The sequence below is a fragment of the Anarrhichthys ocellatus genome, unplaced genomic scaffold (assembly GCF_004355925.1).
Source record: "Anarrhichthys ocellatus isolate YVR2014 unplaced genomic scaffold, GSC_Weel_1.0 scaffold37, whole genome shotgun sequence".
Classification (NCBI taxonomy): domain Eukaryota; kingdom Metazoa; phylum Chordata; class Actinopteri; order Perciformes; family Anarhichadidae; genus Anarrhichthys; species Anarrhichthys ocellatus.
In genome coordinates this window covers 3,783,059-3,801,163 of record NW_022280067.1, presented here as the reverse complement: position 1 = coordinate 3,801,163, position 18,105 = coordinate 3,783,059, and the positions used below count along the sequence as shown (strand labels likewise).

The following is an 18,105-nucleotide window of genomic DNA, read 5'->3' as shown; positions in this document are numbered from 1 at the left end:
CCCCCCCCCTTTCCAACAGGCATGCAGTATGGATATGTTGCTAATAGTGGAGCTAGCTCTGCCTCTGCCACCACCTCAGGCCCGGCCGCAGCCCCCTCGTCATCCAGCTCTGAGGATGATGATGATGATGAGGAGGAGGAGGAGGAGGATGAGGAAGCAGGTCTGCTTTAGCTTTTTATCTCCCCAAAACCCATTCATCACCACTTTCTCCATCCCCATGAACCCACTCCTCTGTGTCCTAAATTAGAGATGCACCGGTTGCAATTTTTGCACTGAAAAAAACTGTGTGTGTGTGTGTGTGTGTGTGTGTGTGTGCGCGCACGCGCAACGTAAACCCATCATGCACATGTGTGTAAATTGGATATATGATCAGTGGCTGATCAATCGGTGCATCTCTCTCTTAACGTTCCCATGCTCTTAAACTTTTTTTAAACTACTCCATCATTATTTACCGTTGGTCACCGTTTGACTGCTAGCTCTCTCCTCTTCTGTGTCTCTTCTGCTCTACGTACCAACACGCTTCATCAGTGTGCAGCTGATATTTCTCCCCGCTCTCACTCCTGCTTCCTCCCCACAGTTCACCCGGTGCTTTCCCCTCCTCGCACTCATCAGCACTGACACCGAAATCATCTTTTAAATCTGTGTGTGTACTCTGCTCTCTGTCGCTCCACCTCCGAAAAACTGAAATTAAATTTCTCAGAAAGGTGAGAGGTAAGTGTGTGAGCGCTTCGGTTGCTCTTTAAAAGCCTTCTGGTAGTTTCTGCTCGTCTTCATTGTCTCGCTGTCTCTCACTCAGCAGTCTTTGTCATCGTCTCTCTGCAGCGCTCCAATTACCAGTTTCACTGCAATATACACGTCCTGCACCTCCATGGAAGCAACAAAATCATGGCTCTAAGTCGACTCAAAGTATTACACGGTTATAATACCAGAAATCATAAAAATCAGAAGAAGAAAAAAACTGAATCTTGCTGAAAACGCTAAAGTTAAATTTCTTTGATAATTTCTTTTGTAATAAAATGGAAAAACCAATGAAATCTATTTGCATAACATTTCTTCTAAAGTGTTTCCATTATTGGAAATGAGGGGACTCCACGTTGTGTACATGTTGAACTCTTTACGTTTGTACCGCCTCCTGTCTGCTTCATGTAAACACCGCTCAGCTGAAGTCTAACAGAGTTTTGGTCACGTGACCCGAATGTTTCCTGGCTTCTCAGATGAACTTAAGTTTTTTTTTACTATTTCAAGCTTCGATTTGGTTACTTGTCCCGATGGAAGCGTTCAGCACTCGTGACTCGTTCAAGGACTGTCGGAAAACTCAGTTTCAGAAAATAGTTTCTGTGTAAACGGTGTGATTTTGGCAAATTTAAGGAGAGTTAAATGGATAAACTCCCCTGAATAGATTTAAGGGTAAAATAGACATTAGCTGCAGCCAGATTTTCTGTTACGTTAATGTCTACATGTAACACCAATATGTTGACGTTGCATAACTTGCATCGCTTTAAAATTACATTACGTCACAATTGCATTAATATGCTTACAATCAATAAGGCTGAACTTGCATCTCTTATGTTTTCTGTGTAAAAGAAGTATTTTTGACTTGAACAGCGTATTTGTGTGTGTGTGTGTGTGTGTGTGGTGTGAACCACTCCAGTGTTCTGCTGATGACTCCCTCAGGAGTTGTGTCATCATCCAGAGTGTAACGCGTGTTTAAATGGAGCCTCTCCCCCTGAGAGAAGCTTGTTTTTCCCTCTGGTGATCTCTCTAATTCTCTCAGGTTCTCAGCTGCAACCAAATGCCAACTGTTGATTTGTGGAGGCCACGATAACACCTCAGAATTGCGATATTAATAACGACGTTTTTCCAAACTGATCACTTTATGGCATTCAAAATGACATATAGATAATAACCATGTGTTACATTGTTATGCGGTACTCTTCAAATGTGGGAAAACAAAATCATTTAATCAATACTTTACTTTGGTAATTATTGTTTCATGTATTTGGACAGCAGAATTGTGTAAAAGTAATAATATAATATGTTCATATTATTAGGTTAATGGTACCACTAAATAATAAAATGTTTAGAATATGTCGAATGTTTCTTACTAGGTTCGATTTACAAACAGAATAAAAAGTTAATCAAGAACAATGAAGAAACTACACTGGTAGGTTACATTTTGGTACAAATATGTATCACTTAAGGCTGCAACTAATGATTATTTATTTAAATTAAATAGAAAATAGAGAGAAAAGTGTCCTAAAGCTATCCTTGTTTTATTAGTGAGACTTGTGAGGAAGAGATTATAAAGGGAACGCTGTATGAATGGAGCGCTAATTACTCTTATAACACCTGGCTCGCTCCAGCAGGAAGACGAGGGTGAAGAGGTGTCGGAAGAATCTTTGAGGAGGAGGAGGAAGGCTAAGCTGTCCTCCTCCTCCACAGCAGATAATCCAGCAGTCTGCTGGTCCGATTTAGTCCGAGGTAATTGGATCGCGTCCCGTCCAATGAGCCGTGTGCCAGGGGGCTGGCGTGTCTCCTTTCGGCCCACATGGATTAATGGGTTCATTCAAATATTCTACTCTTGTAATCCTTCTTGAAAACCCTATTCGGACATGAGAGGGAGAACAGCAACAGACCACAATGCAGTGCATCCACGAGACTCGTCTTGTTGTTTTTGTCTTTCTGTGATCGGGTGCAGCAGAGAACCACACACAGAGAGAGAGCATGCTTCAAACGTGCACTCATTAGTCACAACTCTTCTGTTTCCTGCTCCCCCTCTTTCCTCCGGTTTGTTCGGCAATCTGGGAAATGTATGAAGTCAATAACTAATAGTAAAAGCTGTGAAGCAAGTGGAGGGAAAGCGCGTAAAGAGTGACAACTCTGTCACATATTTATGGCGCGCTGTGGAGTTTTCTTGTTAATGTTTAATACTCACTAAACAAACGTGTTCCTCATAAAACATTAACATTAAAGTCGTGCATGTTGAGGAAAGCAACATGGACTCAGCGTCCATGGTTCAAACTCCTCTTAAAGTGAACCCTCACCACGGCGCTCGTGTCCGTCCTAACTTTTGTTTGAATGGATGCCCTCTGTTTGGGTTTGTTTAATAAAGGGGAGCAGCGTGTTCGTTAAGGAGAGCCAAGTATGGAAGAAAGGAGCTTCTTGCTGTTTTACTGTAAACATGGAGGAACACGAGAGGACTCGATGTTTGCTCCTGTGCTGCAGTTATGTCTGCTTCTAACCATCAGTCAGTGTGACGGTTCATGTATTCGTTTAGTGAGTTATGTTACACAAGTGTCTGTTGTTTTACTCCGTCTTTAACGATAATCTAACTTGCTTTATTTCTCCTGGTCGTGTCCTGGTATGTGTCCTGGGAGGAGCACTGAGCATGTGTCTGATAGCATGTGTCTGATAACATTATTATCTGCGCTATGCTACCTGCATTTAGTTTTTAAGCTTTTGGGAAAGTCCACTGAAGGCATTGCTGAAGTGGCACCGGATTAATGAGGCAACTTAGGCTGTGTTGCACCAACAAGGATTACATTTGTAACGGAAAATCCGGTCGCACCAAACTTGAAAACGAGCTTAAAACGAAGAAAGATTTAATTTAAACGTCAGTTTTAGTCTAAACCTAGATTCAGTTTAATGCTGTTGCACCAGAACTTAAGTTCCAGTTTAAAAGGTGATCCAGTATTGACTTTTGAAGGGAAAGTTTGGGTGTTTTTGCAGTTGGACTGTGTGATTTACTTTTCTATAGTCGGAGTATTGCTTACAGTAGATGGCGGTCGACACAAACCCGGTTTGGAGAACCAGACCGGAGCGCCGCTCTGCTGTGGACGAGGCCGGCAGCGACGCGTATTCAAGATGAGAATCGTCACACAGTGGTCGTTCTGTCGCCATCGCATCATCTTTGTAATCTATTCTCATGTTTCTATCCTCCATATTCTTCCTCCGCTCTCTCCTTGTGTTTCCGTCCTCGGAGGCGCTCGTTCCAGACTTAAGTGCATCTTTTCATCGTGTTCGCTCTGCCTCATCAGTCGGAGGCCCGAGGGAGTCCAAACACAGCACGCTGCATGGCCAAACTGAAAAATAACTACTCTTCATTCCCTTTAATGGTTCCGTTTTTCTCTCCCTCTTCTTGTTTCATTCTTATTCTCTTTTTGACCCTCTAGCCTTCGTTGTTATTGACTTAAAGTTGTTGTCCTTTTTTTTTTCTTTTTTCTTTTTTTTTTATAAATCTCACCGTTTTATCCTTCATCTTTTCTTTTTTTTTTTTTTTTTTTTTTTTTTAAGTTTTGCTTCTTTCGTTCTTTGTTCTGTCGTGTTATTCCCAAAGCTCCTTGTTTATCTCATATATATAATTTTCTTTCAATTCTTTACTCCTCCAGTCGTCTCAAACGCTTCAGTTTTTAATTCCCTCTTGTGTTCCACTCTTTCTCTCTCAGGTGGTGACACTTCCTCCTCCAGCACTGGCAGTGCCTCTCCGGTGCCCAACAGCTACGATAACCTGGAAGGGGGCAGCTATGCAGGTATCGTACACATACCGTTCATCTGAATAATAGACACACACACACACACACACACACACATAAATACTATATCTCCAAAATGTCGTAATCGGGTTAAAACAAACCACCTGTCTTCCAAACGTGCATCAGATGTCTTATAAAGCTGAACTCTCTCTTGTCTAGATTCCATGCCGCCCTCCGACCACATGACCAACCAGGCCCCGCCCTATGCTAGCTACGGTTACCCCGGCATGCAGCCGGCCTACCACCAGGGACCGGCCGCCCTCCCCGAGTCGACCCCGTCTCAAGACCCGTACGGCCAGTCCGGCTACCAGCAGTACTCCCAGGTACACATGTTGAATAGATGCTGAGAAGTGTTTTCTGTTTACCAGCCTGGTTTCAGATCTCTGAATTTAAAACCTCATCCTAGATGTTTAAGTGTTTCAGAGGTCTGTCGTTGCTTCTGTGAACATCTGTTTCCTCCACAGCCTTCAGGGGCCGGACTCAAGTTTGAGTCAAACAGATGGAAAGTCAGCTTTATCTTTTAGCAACTGATGATAAAGTTTATGCACTTGCCTCAACACATATTAAAGTTTGGCTACAATTTAGGCTTCTTGCACCAGCTGTTGTGTCCTTGCTGTATTGACTCACCAGTCCTGATTAATCACAGGAGTATAATTGAGTTATGTCTTCCTCCCTCCCTCCCTCCCTCCCTCCTCTGCAGCCATTCCCAAACATGTCCCAGCTGTCTGCGGCCCTGGGGGGGGTGAGCGGGGTGCCTGAGCTGGAGGTGGAGGCCCTGAGGCCGGTCAACCTGGTGCAGGAGAGGAACCTGCTGCCCCCGAGGCCCCTCTCAGCCCCGGAACCCAACCTCAGCCCCGACCTCAAGAAGGTCAACTGTTGTCCTCAGTAAGTGAAGTGAAGGGGCTCTAACGATTGGTATTTCATATCCGAGACTCTCACTCTGCGATTGTCTAATCTGTGTGTCTGTTATCTGATGTGTTTTCTCTTCAGGTCCTTCAGGTGTACCCTGACCAGCATCCCTCAGACCCAGGCTCTACTCAACAAGGCCAGGCTCCCTCTGGGCCTCCTCCTCCACCCCTTCAGAGACTTACAGGTATGATCTGATGTCTGAGCCCCCCCCAAAAAACTCAATAAACACTGGAGTATCCAGTGTATGATGTCCCATGCAAGGTTGTTTTTGTGGGAAAAAGAATCTCATTCTAAGCATATTACCCTGAAGGAAAGGCTCCTCGCTATTTAACTAACTGATGACCGGGGGAAGACTTCATCACGTATAAAGAGTGCTGCTGGAGTGAGTCCTTAACCTGGAAATGAGTCAGCGTTTTTAAACTTCTGGTTCCCTCGTCTCAAACTAAATGTGATTGTGGTTTGATACCGTGGTCCACACGTTTTAAGAGATTTGACGTTTTGTTTGATGGCATAAAATCCGTCAGTAAATAGACGTTATTTCAACATTGTCTCTGTGCTTTAGCTCCGATATAGATTTATTTGCTACTTGGAGCCCAATTTTAGACCATGTTTTACTGTGTTATGTTACATATTTTAGAAATACCTGTAAAAACCTATAAATATATATCATGAGCATAGACGTCTACTAAACTTTCAGATAAATTGACATGTAAACAGATTTATGAGCTGATTTTCAACGTCAAACGCTCCGTTAGGTCTTAAAGTCGGTTGCTAACAAATGTCACTAGAACACTAGTCCTCCTTCATCTTAGTGGAGAAGACGTGAAGTCATGTGACCGTGTTGGAGTTCCTTTATAGCCCAACGTTAGCTTTTTACTTCCGACTATTGCGTTCTAGCTTCAAAACTCATTAAAGTGGTGCTCATTAGTTCTTTTTGAACAAAACGTGTGAACCTTTGTTTGCCAAAAATCAGTCTTTGTCCTCTTGTGACTACTGGAGCGGTTATGAGTCTGTTGACAAGCAACTGCAGTGACAGCGGGACAGGCACGAGGAGAATGATGATGAGGAGGAAGATGGGTGAGTGTATTTATAGTGGTGTTGGTCGATGTGCTGTCTGAGGGCATGAAGTGACGGAGAACAGGGACGTGAGACACAAGTTGTGGCTGGAAACGTTGTTCACTCGAGCAGCAGAAGTTGTGAGTGGGTCAAGTGTATTTTAAGTCCATTTACAAGAGACCCACTCAATAAAATATGGTTTTAGCCTCGATTTACATTCACACATTAAAGCAGATTAACAGCCCTGAAGCTGGCCGAGAGCATCCTCGGTCTCCTGTGGACTTCTGCTTCTCTTTTGGCAGCAGCTGAAGTGCACGTTCACACTCTGCAACAGCTGCTGCTGCGTCCACAGCAGACGATGCAGGTTTCACACTCGCTTCACGCTGTGATCATTTGTGTTTGAATTATAAAAACAGACATTGGTTCTCCTCGACTGCTCCACTATTCACCTCTAAATCCTGCAACCGCTGATTATTCATTAAAAACAGAAATATCTGTGAATATGCTCTTTGCTTTAGCTCCAAAACAAGATGCGCTTTGTTTACTAGCACTTCATAACCTGTGCTAGACGACCTCACACTGCTCGGTGTGCAATAAATGGCCTGTTCTGAAACGCTGCTACGTGAGAAGGGAAAGTCCTTGAGAAGACATTCATGGAAGCAGAAGAGACAAAGGAAGACCACAGTTCTAAAGATTCCACAGAAACAAAGCTTCTCTTCAGTCGCCTGCCGAGGCTCGAATAAAGAGAGGAATGTTTAGGAAAGGTCACGATTGAGGCTTCACTCGAAAAGAAGCACAAAATGTAAAATGTTCAGCTCATGAGACACTTGTACTTTCCCAGTATTTTATTTTCTCCTCCTCTCTCTGCAGCAGCTGCCGGTGATCACGTCCAACACGATCGTGCGCTGTCGCTCCTGTCGCACCTACATCAACCCGTTTGTCACCTTCCTCGACCAGCGCAGGTGGAAGTGCAACCTCTGCTATCGGGTCAATGACGGTATGAGTGCAGTCATGAGGAAGTCATTACTGTGCCCAGTCGTGTAATTGTTCTGTGTCAAACCTCCTCTCTCTCTCTCTCTCTTCTTTCTTCTTCTTCAGTTCCAGATGAGTTCATGTACAATCCGGTCAGCCGGTCGTATGGCGAGCCCCATAAGAGACCGGAGGTCCAAAACGCCACCGTGGAGTTCATCGCCTCCTCGGACTACATGGTGAGCCAACGGTTCTTTTCCAACAAATACATATTTAAACCGAGAGGTATCGATGCGTCTGCCGGCACCAGAAGAGCTCTTGAGGCCTAAACTCTAAACTTGTGCACAGAAATGAACAGAAAACATAGAGAAATTCACAACATAATAAATAAACTTGCATCCCCAAACTGTTGTTTTCTCAAACAGCGTTAATTTACTGAAATGTAATGACATTTTAAATTATTAAAAAATGCAGATTCATGACTGTTTCTTTTAGGAAATCTTATCCCAATAATGTGCAACTTTAATATCTATTTAAGAGAATCTGTCAGTAGCCGTTGCTCATAGTAAGGCCCGCCTCCAGGAAGAAGAAAACAGTCGGTACATGTGTAATACCGACCATCTTTGTCTCAAGATAGAGCTCCCAAATATTGTTTATTTGTCACGTTACTGTGCGAGGTGATAGGACAGTACACATCTACCTGGTGTTTGTTGGAATCGTTACGCTGACATTACCGGTAAAGCCAAAAGCTTCTCGTTGGTATGCTTTACTCACAGGTGTGTGAAGTGCACTGGAGACGAAGCGTCTGTAGCACAAAACAATACGTTAGTTTCTTCTCCTCCGCTGCTGCTTACATTTAGAGGAAGCTCTGTGAGACGTCTCTTCCATCCCGATGCTTTCTGCAGCTCTTTAGAGTTGTGAATGTTCATGTGGTTTGATTGTTTGTCCACTAGAGGGCAGTCTTGTAACAATAAACCCGTCTTATCCCCACTAATCATGTGTGGTTCTTGTGTGTTCAGCTGCGGCCCCCTCAGCCTGCAGCCTACCTGTTTGTTCTCGATGTGTCTCACAATGCCGTGGAAGCAGGTTACCTTAAGTACTTCTGTGAATCACTTATGGACAACCTGGACAAGTGAGTGCTGTCGATGATGCAATGCCATAAATGTGGCTGCTTCGTGTCTTTGCTTAATGATGGCAGTAAAACAAAGACATTTGAATTGTTAGCCGCATGTTATGTGTTTCAGGCTGCCGGGGGATACTCGCACCAGGGTGGGCTTCCTCACCTTCGACAACACCATCCACTTCTACAACCTCCAGGAGGGACTGTCCCAGCCGCAGATGTTGGTGGTGTCGGACATAGACGGTACGTCTCCATGCTCTGTTTTTAACCTCTAATAGTTTAGTCTAAAATGAAGCACTATTAAAGAATTATTTATTATTTTAAAGCACATCCAGGAATAAACGAGGTTTGTAAAACCAGTAAAGTAGTCAAGAGGTTGGAAAGCCGCTCAGATTTTACTTGTTTGTTTTATTTTTTCAGACATCTTCATACCGTCTCATGACAGTCTGATGGTGAACCTGAAGGAAGGCAAAGAGGTACAGACTTCTGTTTTTGTTGTGCACATAAATAGCTCCAACAACACTTCTCTTCCCATTGTCTCGTTACTCTCTCATGATTTCCTCTCTCTCTCTCTCTATTGTACTTCCTCCTCCAGCTGGTGAACGACCTGCTGACGTCTCTGCCGGGCATGTTCAGCGAGAGCAAGGAGACCCACAGCGCGCTCGGCCCGGCGTTGCAAGCCGCCTTCAAGCTCATGTCGCCCACCGGGGGCCGCGTCACCGTATTCCAGACCCAGCTGCCGACGCTGGGGGCCGGGTCGCTGACGTCAAGGGAAGACCCCAACCAGCGCTCGAGCACTAAGGTACGAAAGAGACGGCGGTTATGGGTTTATGAGGACTTCTTTCTTTTTTCATGTACTGATCTTAAAGTTTGAGATTCTGTCTGAGACTTCTTTTTCCGATTATGAAACGAGACCTCTAAATAGTGGCGCTGCATTCCCTGTGATTTATGAAGCCTAAACTAAACTATGTGACTGATGAAATATAGCAAGAAGACGACACCCCCTGCTGTGTGGATTCATACTCGTCCTGGCATTCTCAGTGCTGCTGCGTTCAATTTATATTCCTGCCACAACTCACTTTAATTACCAGCCACAACGTCACCGTCTCAGTTTAGAGATGGATCGTTCATTGAGGATCCTGCTGAGCTACAATCTGCGTTCCCGTCGTCCCGGGACTGTGATTTATTGATCGTAATCATCTGTGTTTGATCTGAATAAACTGCCAAGAAGTTACAGCAATAGTGAGCTAAGAACAGATGTGCTTTCTTTCTCAGAAAGGGGATTTTATGTTAGTTTGGTGAAATATAATCTCCATATAATACTACATCTAATAAATCATGTAGTGGACAAAAGTCTATCCAATAGAACAGGAGGCTTTGGTGGTGATTTCTTCCTCTACGCAGCAGAAGACGTAACGAGAGGATTTCTTGTTGTAATCGGTTGTGTCTTTATTCTCCAGGGAGTTCAGCACCTCGGCCCGGCCACAGACTTCTATAAGAAACTGGCACTGGACTGCTCGGGGCAACAGATCGCGGTGGATCTGTTCCTGCTCAGCTCCCAGTACACGGACCTCGCTTCGCTCTGTAAGAACACTCGTCAACATTTCAACCTCCAATGACGCCTCTCTTTCGCCACAAAAGGGCCGTTTGTCTGTCTGTATTTATTTTGTAATGTGAAGACAGAAATTCAACAGGCTGAGTTTGAAAGCCTCAAAAGAAACATCTGATGAATCTTTTCAGACCACTCCTGCAGCATTATCCTCTTATCTATTGTCGATCCCCTCGCTCAGTAGTGATGGGTAATAATTGCACTGCGTTCTCCAAGCTTACTACAGCTTCTGTCCTCAGACACCTCGTCAAGCCTTTAGGAAGAGAGCCCTGGATACTCAAAGGACAGATTCACCTCAGATTATTAGTTTCTATCGCGCTCATAATGAGTATTTCTTGAATACTTCACCTCTCCTCCTCTTCTTCAGCATGTATCTCTAAGTATTCGGCGGGCAGCATCTTTTACTACCCCTCCTTCCATTACATCCACAACCCGGCTCAACTGGAGAAGTTCCAGAAAGATCTGGAGCGCTACCTCAGCAGGAAGATCGGCTTCGAGGCGGTGATGAGAATACGATGCACTAAAGGTAACCGGCTCCGCGGAGTCAGACGCACACAGACGCTCTGTTTTCAAGTGTCTTCTCTACAAAGTGTCTTCTCCACACTGCCCTCAGGTTTATCCATCCACACGTTCCACGGTAACTTCTTTGTGCGCTCCACCGACCTGCTGTCCCTGGCCAACGTGAACCCGGACTCTGCCTTCGCTGTCCAGATGTCGATTGAAGACTCTCTGGCAGACTCGTCTCTGGCCTGCTTCCAGGCTGCTCTGCTCTACACCTCCAGTAAAGGTGCACAGACTCTCTCACTCACTCACTCTCACACACACACACACACACACCTCCCTTTCACACATGCAGTCTATCCCTGAAATGTTGGGGAATATTTCCGGCATGGGGTGTTGTGTGAATGGGAGCAGAGATCGATATTCAAGGGAATCTGTACCGCCAAATTTCCCACCTCAATACGTCGTAACATTTCAGGGAAAATGTCAAAAGACACTTTCACGTGGAGCGAGAGAAGCAATCACAAGACCCCGCTGATGACTTGTTGAATATTAAATACATTACAAGAACATTGACAAAAACAGCTCCTCGCCCGCCATGTTCCTGGAAAATAATAAGATGTCGCCTCTTCGATATAGAAACCTAGATACCACGTTTGCGCCGAATTGTAGCCGTCAAGATCCGCTAGTAAACAAATACAATGTGTGTATCGATTGATGCAGACTCGTCTACAAAATCGACTAACTTTCTTAATTCTGAACCAATTTCATTGAAATTTGGTTAAATGTGAGAAATGAATGCCGATACAACAGCGGCCAAGTGCACACTTGCATCCCATCTTCATCTTCTTCTTCTTCTTCTGTTGGGTTTTATGACGGTTGGCATTAGTAAGTGCTGCATTACCGCCCCCTGCCCCGTCTATTACAGCATTACCATGTGTGAAAATGCACTGGATGGAAATGTTCCTGTATGTAGTGCAGTGGTGAATCGTGAAAATCCCAAGCTGTGCCTGAAAAGTCATCAGAGTGATTTATTGGGACTTATGTGTGAACTCTGTGTGGGTCACTGTTTACTACTAAATACTGACTTTTCTTTTAAGTAAGACCTTTAAAGCTTCACCTGCTCCAGCAGCTTGTTGTGCTGTTGATGATGGTAAATACAAATATTATTACTGTATCTGATGATTCATCCGTCCGGCGCTGTAGGAAAAAGGAGAATCCGGGTCCATACTCTGTGTCTGCCGGTGGTCAACCAGCTGAGTGACGTGTATGCCGGAGCTGACGTTCAGGCCATCACTTGTCTGCTCGCCGACATGGGTGAGTTTGTCGCATAGGACTACAAATCATCCAGTAAAAGACTACAAAACCCACAGTCAGCAGGGCAGTAAGGACGATGGTTGCTGCCCGGCTCAACCATATCAGCTGATTGTGCTAGTGAGGGAGCTGGAAGGGAAGGGAGTGTATGTAGGAAAGAGACAATGGGTGCTTTTCATTATTCAAGTTGCCTCCTCGCTTCCCTCACTCGCGCCTCTTCCTCACGTCTTAGCTCCTCCCACTGAGGATGAGGAGAGAGGACGCAAGGAAGCATTAGTTAGCATAATTTACAGCAATGAGGTGTACACAGAGGAACATCGCTTAAGCTATGTTACCAAGAAGACAGTGAGTTAGAACAATTAAGTTGACCTGTTCTGAGAAGACGGAAAACACTAAATTTATGTTGAAAACCAACGCTTTACTGTCTTCATTTCCTGCACCCTCTCCTCCAAGAGAAAAGCTCCTGACCTCTTAAGACATCTCAATGTGTTAACAAACATTACAGGGAAAAATGGAAACGATAGAGAATCAGTAGAGTAGAACATTTCTCTTTGCAGTAGAAAGCAATGTCTTAAGAAACATAGAAATATGTGCATTTCATGTCCTCAACATGAGCTGCAGGCATTTCACAGCTTTTTTTCAGAACTGCACTAACCTGTCACACTCGTGTTTCAGCCATCGACCGGTCGATAACGTCCAGCCTGTCAGATGCTCGTGATGCTCTGACGAATGCGGTGGTGGATCTGGTGAACGCCTACAAGAGCAACGTGTCCAACCTGCAGCAGACCGGCGTCGTCCTCCCGGCCTCCATGCGCCTCTTCCCCGTTTACATCCTCTCTCTGCTCAAACAGGTCTGTCTGCACAACAAACACTCGTCACCATTGGTTTATTACAGGCTGTAGACACGCATACGAAACTGTCACGCATTCCACGTTAACGCCCAATGATCCACGTCAGGGTTACACATCCTAAAGTATGACCTGCTTTTACATCATCACTACCCTCCCTCTAGACACACACACACACACACACACAATAAAAGCTGAGTCTACAGTCATACAAGACCGTCTTCCTATGTGTTTAATGACTGTATTCATCCACCCAGGACTTGTTCATTCATACATCCAGGGTGTGTCCACTTTCAGACTCATTCTCACACTCTTTGCATCATCTGAGACTAATGCCCCTAAAGGTCTGACTGCAGTGTACACCCTGAACATTATGAACACAGTTCCCACTGTTCACTGTCACCGTTTAATCCACCTTCATTACAAGGTAAAGATATTCAGATAGTATTTGTAAGTCCTTATAAGGATAGTTGTGATGTTTTGAAGTGTGGTAGTATGAGGTACTTCTCCGTAGTCGCTGTATTACTACAGTAGATGGAGTTTGGAGTACCAGATAGGAGTACCAGTAATAGAGTGCTGTGGACGTATTTAAGACAACTAAAGGAATCATTGTCAGTTGAAGTGAACTCTATATTTAGAATACTTTCAACACTGTACCTTGCCGTCCGACAGCCCTTTACGAAGGGGAACAGAAGCCTTTGTGTTCGTCTGTGCTTTCTTCAAAGCCACATTCTCCTTTGACAAAAACAGTAATTTAACCTTCTGTCTTTAGTGTTTTAAAGGGTTAGTCCAAAGTTACAAAATGACACGAACAAACTAAACGATGGAGGCAGCAGTAGACCAGAAACTCCTGTTCAGCGAGGTACAATTACGGTTTTTGTCAAAGGAGTCTGGTGACTTTGAAGAGAGCATAGATGGAAACAATGTGTCTTAGGTGTCTAAAATACGTCTACAGCAGTAGAGTCCTTTTTTAATGTAGTTAATATACCGACTAAGTACCTCATGCAACTTTAGCAGATTATAACCTGCAGTATCAGTAACTGATAGAAAACTGGGCAGCTTTGGACGATGAAGTGACTATGAAGCCACATCAGGCTTGAAAACAGGAAATGAAAGAAATCCAAATAAATGAAATAAAGATTAACACTCGCACTAAAAAGATATGCGTTTCTTTCCAGAAAGCCTTGCGGACGGGCACCAGCACGCGGCTGGACGAGCGGGTCTTCGCCATGTGCGAGTTCAAGACGCAGCCGCTGCAGCAGCTGATGCGGATGTTTCATCCTGACCTGTACCGGCTGGACAACATGTCTGACCAGGTAGGACACGGACCAGAGCTGACGAGTCACTTTAGAAATCCAACGTGTGGTAGTGAAGCCCTGAAATAATTAGTGGGGATTCATTATTATTTAAATGCATTTAAAACGAACTTACACATTTACTTAAGTTATTATATCTGTGTGCCTTTGGAGCTGTGAGTGTGAACTTTGAATGTCCTCCAACTAATCCATTGCACTGTGTGCATCTCACCTGCAGGGGGCGCTGCGTCTGAACGACACCGTGGTTCCTCAGCCTCATCTGCTCCACCTGTCTGCTGACAGAGTGACCAGAGACGGAGCTTTCCTCATGGACTGTGGCAACGTAAGACTTCAGTATTCATTTAGATAATTGTAAACCTAAATAAAAGACAAGTGCGATGTTCTTTTGACCTTAAGGTTAAGTGATGGCTCAGCCCTTTATGGACGTTTATTATGTCATCATGAACCATAACGTAACAGCAGCAGCAGTACTTCACTTCATTCAGCTTCTCAAAGGCTTAAATCCTCAGTCAACGTCTTACTGTGAGCGAAACGTCCTGCATGTATTTCCTTCCACCAATCGGAGTTTGTGAGTGTTTTAACATTTCACTTTTTCAGGGGATTTAATCTCTGTGTGTGTCAGGACGAGGAGACGCTCTTCACTGATTCTCTGTTTCCGTCTGCAGGTGTTTTATTTGTGGATCGGCAAAAGCTGCGACGACCTGTTCATCCGAGATGCTCTGGGCTGCCCCAGCTACGCTTCAATACCCGCCAACATGGTCAGTAAGACTCTTAACTGTGTGCAGGCAGCCGTCGTTCAAAACGTGGGTTAAAGATGATGCTTTTATTTTATACCGAGGAGGAGATTTCCCCCGCCTCCAAACATGTCAAAGAATAACTATGATTAGAGAAATGGTGGGATTGTTTTGCACACCGCCGCCCAGTTTCTGCACGAGTGATGCAACGCAGCGTTGCACACATTTGCCCTGACCATGAGTCACAGATTTGCTCCACAATAACAACATTTCTCTGTGTTGTTGAAAAGAAAACAACTCGTGCAGCAGAACACATTTGCTGTCGTAGCTTTTTGTTTTAACGTGCAGCTAACTAGAAAGCTCTGTCATCACCGCGCATGGTGACATCCAGAACAAACAGCAACCCTCAGCACTTGTTTATGCTGCTCATTGTATTTGTTTGCCAACTACGAGCCCCGCGTTTTAAACCACAGGCATATTCCTGTTCACCCCTGCTGTGTAGCCGAGACAACCGCGCGAGTTATCTGTTTCTAATCTGAGACGCGCGGCCGCGAAAACAATGCAGCTGATGTTTTTGGTTCCGCCTCTCTATCTTTCTCTCTCTGGATCCCAGAGTCACATTCCTGAGCTGGAGACGACTCTGTCTGAGAGAGTGCGAGCGTTCCTCGACTGGCTGCAGGACAACCGAGCGTTCAGCTCCACGATACACGTCCTCAAGTAAGCACCGCCGCACATCTGGATCAACATCCGACTTCTGCTCGCACGTCTTCTCGCATCCAGATGCTGGACAGTCTGAGAGGCTTTTTCTTCTTTTTCTGTTTACTTTATTTTTACGTTTTTAAAATGTATCGTAACAGCAAAAAAATGAGTCTCACTTCCTCTTCCACCAACGCTACCAGCTGCCAAAAATTAGGAGTGTCCAGCATCAGTTCCCAAAGTGGTGTGGCAATAAATAAGAATGAAGTTCAGCTGAAAGGACGACAGTTTTAAAAGTGTTATCTTCTGAGTGAAGGGCTGAGATGAGGAAATATGAAACACCTTCAGGTTGTTGTTTGTTTGTAGAGCTCTGAAGCAGCCAAACAACACTCGCTCTCTCCACCCAAAATGTTTTACACTAAATATATATTGAGGTCAGAGGTCATGATCCTCCTGTAGTGGTGTCTCTTGGGCGGTAAGGCTTTAAGCCTTTGGTCATGCTTTTCCTCACTGACGTGAGCTGGCGTTGGATCTGTTACACCCCTGTGAAGGTTTCTCCTGGCAGTAAGCTGGTGTTCTCCACAGCTGTAGGGGGCAATGTAGCGTCTACAGCGTCGCTTCAGCCCTTCTGCCTTCAACTAGCTAGAAGATCTCAAATGTGCACGGACATGAGACCCTCACGGATGAGTCCAGCATCAATCATTCGTTGGGCTGTAGGCTGATGCTGAAATGATTAGTCAATAAATACAAGAAAATCAATTATTGGTTTAAAGTCATTTCATCTTTTTTCTCTTTTTTTGAATGATTGAATATTTGAGTTGGGACGATTTGAAAACCAGCTATTTTAAAGAAGGTACTTTCTTGCTCTGGGGAACTCTCACATGTTTCCCCTTTTCTGTTCTATTTAAATTAAACTATTCATCAAAAATAGTCAACAGGAGTTTTTAACTTGAGGCTCTTTGCTGGAATCAAACTGGAGACGTTGCCGTTATAGTTCATGTGCTTTGCCAACAAGAATCCCCGACAGATGAATCTGTATGAAACCATTAAGCAGTTTCAGCCGGACTTCAGTGAGTCCCTGAGTTGATCTGTCGGAGAGAAACGGCGGCGTGGACGTCGTCGTTGTCAGCGATCTGAAACATTTCCAGCAGTTTGCTCTCGACAGAAACACGGTGGGACCAGTTGTGTTTAACTGGAATCATTCTCCCAGCAGCCATCACTCTGAGGTTAAACAAACAAACGTAGTAAGCAGCGAGGTTATTGATTGACAGCGGTGGTCAGGTCTTCCAGAGGGAGTTTCCTCTCTGTGCTCCTCTGTGGCACCACATGTTTACACCACATGTTGTTGTTGTTGTTGTTGTTGTTGTTGTTGTTGTGAGGGCTGATGTCGGTGCAAGAAGACGGAGGATGTTTGCATCACTCTTACAGATGAGAAATGCGTGTGATTTTTGGATGAAATTTCTTGAGATACAGTTGCATTCTAACGGAAATAAGAAGTTTGCCTCCAATAACGGTCAATAATAAAACAACAATATGTAAAAGCCTTGAGTGTGAACCTAAAGGCCTTATTATCAGTTTTGTGGTGTTTTAAAGCTCTTTTTTAGGATTTTATCTTTTATCAAGGATTTTATTTTTATAATCCACTGATTACTTTCTCAATTATTTTGCCAATTAAATGAAAGAAAAAAAGTGACAAATGCCCTTTAATTATTTCCCGTAGCCCAAGTTCTGTGTTCAGATGTCTTGTTTTATCCGACAAAGGTCTAAAAACCCAAAGATGTTCAGTTTACCCTCATAAATCACGAAGAAAAGCATCAAACCCTCACATTAGCAGCGCTGGAAACTGTGAATATTTGGCATATTTACTTGGAAAAAAATGAATGAAGCAGCAAATATTGGCTTTAGATTTCTGGTCAGTTTGTGCTTTTCTTCCTGTTTTAAATCAAAATTTAAAAAAAAGTGTCTTGTTTTTAAAGGTTTATTATATTTGCAGTAGCACCAGCCTTACATAGAATTTAAAAAGTATCCGTCTAACCCTCCCGTCTCTCTTTTGTCTCCCTCAGGGACGGTGCTTCGGCTAAAGCTACTTTCTTCCAGTATCTGGTCGAGGATCGGTCCGACTCGACTTTCTCCTACAGTGAATTCCTGGAGCACATTCAGCAGCAAATGTCCTAGTCGGCTCCCGTCACACAGAGAGAAACTGTGGCCGCTGGAGTCCTCAAACCAGAGCAAAGATTTGGGATTCCGGCCTCGTAGAGAGCAAACTAGCGTTAGAAATGATGGACATCCGTCGCTCCTTCGTTAGCGAGGCGGGTTAGCTCCCGTTCCTCCAAACAGTCTCATTTAACAGACCCCCCCCCCCCCCCCCCCACGTTAATCGGTCAGTCGGGATGTGACCATCGGAAAGGGGAGGAGGGTGATAGTTGTAGAAAAGAATAAATGAATGGAGGATTGGAGGCTCCTCGCTGCCTCTGAACCACTGTCCTCCCCCCCCCCCCCCC

At 44.5% G+C, this 18,105-nt stretch overlaps 1 protein-coding gene across 1 annotated transcript in view; it reads left to right on the top strand.

Annotated features, from left to right (window-relative positions):
* The window catches only part of sec24b (SEC24 homolog B, COPII coat complex component), a 21,576-nt gene extending 3,478 nt beyond the window's left edge, over positions 1-18,098 (top strand). The window contains exons 4-24 of the mRNA XM_031866934.1: positions 20-160; positions 4,446-4,529; positions 4,692-4,855; positions 5,233-5,417; positions 5,523-5,625; positions 7,368-7,494; positions 7,596-7,705; positions 8,486-8,598; positions 8,711-8,829; positions 9,007-9,062; positions 9,182-9,388; positions 10,047-10,170; positions 10,563-10,721; positions 10,809-10,982; positions 11,903-12,013; positions 12,686-12,861; positions 14,037-14,174; positions 14,392-14,496; positions 14,840-14,932; positions 15,522-15,625; positions 17,668-18,098. Coding sequence (XP_031722794.1) covers positions 20-160; positions 4,446-4,529; positions 4,692-4,855; positions 5,233-5,417; positions 5,523-5,625; positions 7,368-7,494; positions 7,596-7,705; positions 8,486-8,598; positions 8,711-8,829; positions 9,007-9,062; positions 9,182-9,388; positions 10,047-10,170; positions 10,563-10,721; positions 10,809-10,982; positions 11,903-12,013; positions 12,686-12,861; positions 14,037-14,174; positions 14,392-14,496; positions 14,840-14,932; positions 15,522-15,625; positions 17,668-17,779 — 2,705 coding nt within the window. The 3' untranslated portion in view covers positions 17,780-18,098. The remainder of the gene's footprint in view (positions 1-19; positions 161-4,445; positions 4,530-4,691; positions 4,856-5,232; positions 5,418-5,522; positions 5,626-7,367; positions 7,495-7,595; positions 7,706-8,485; positions 8,599-8,710; positions 8,830-9,006; positions 9,063-9,181; positions 9,389-10,046; positions 10,171-10,562; positions 10,722-10,808; positions 10,983-11,902; positions 12,014-12,685; positions 12,862-14,036; positions 14,175-14,391; positions 14,497-14,839; positions 14,933-15,521; positions 15,626-17,667) is intronic.
* Positions 18,099-18,105: the final 7 nt, after the last annotated feature.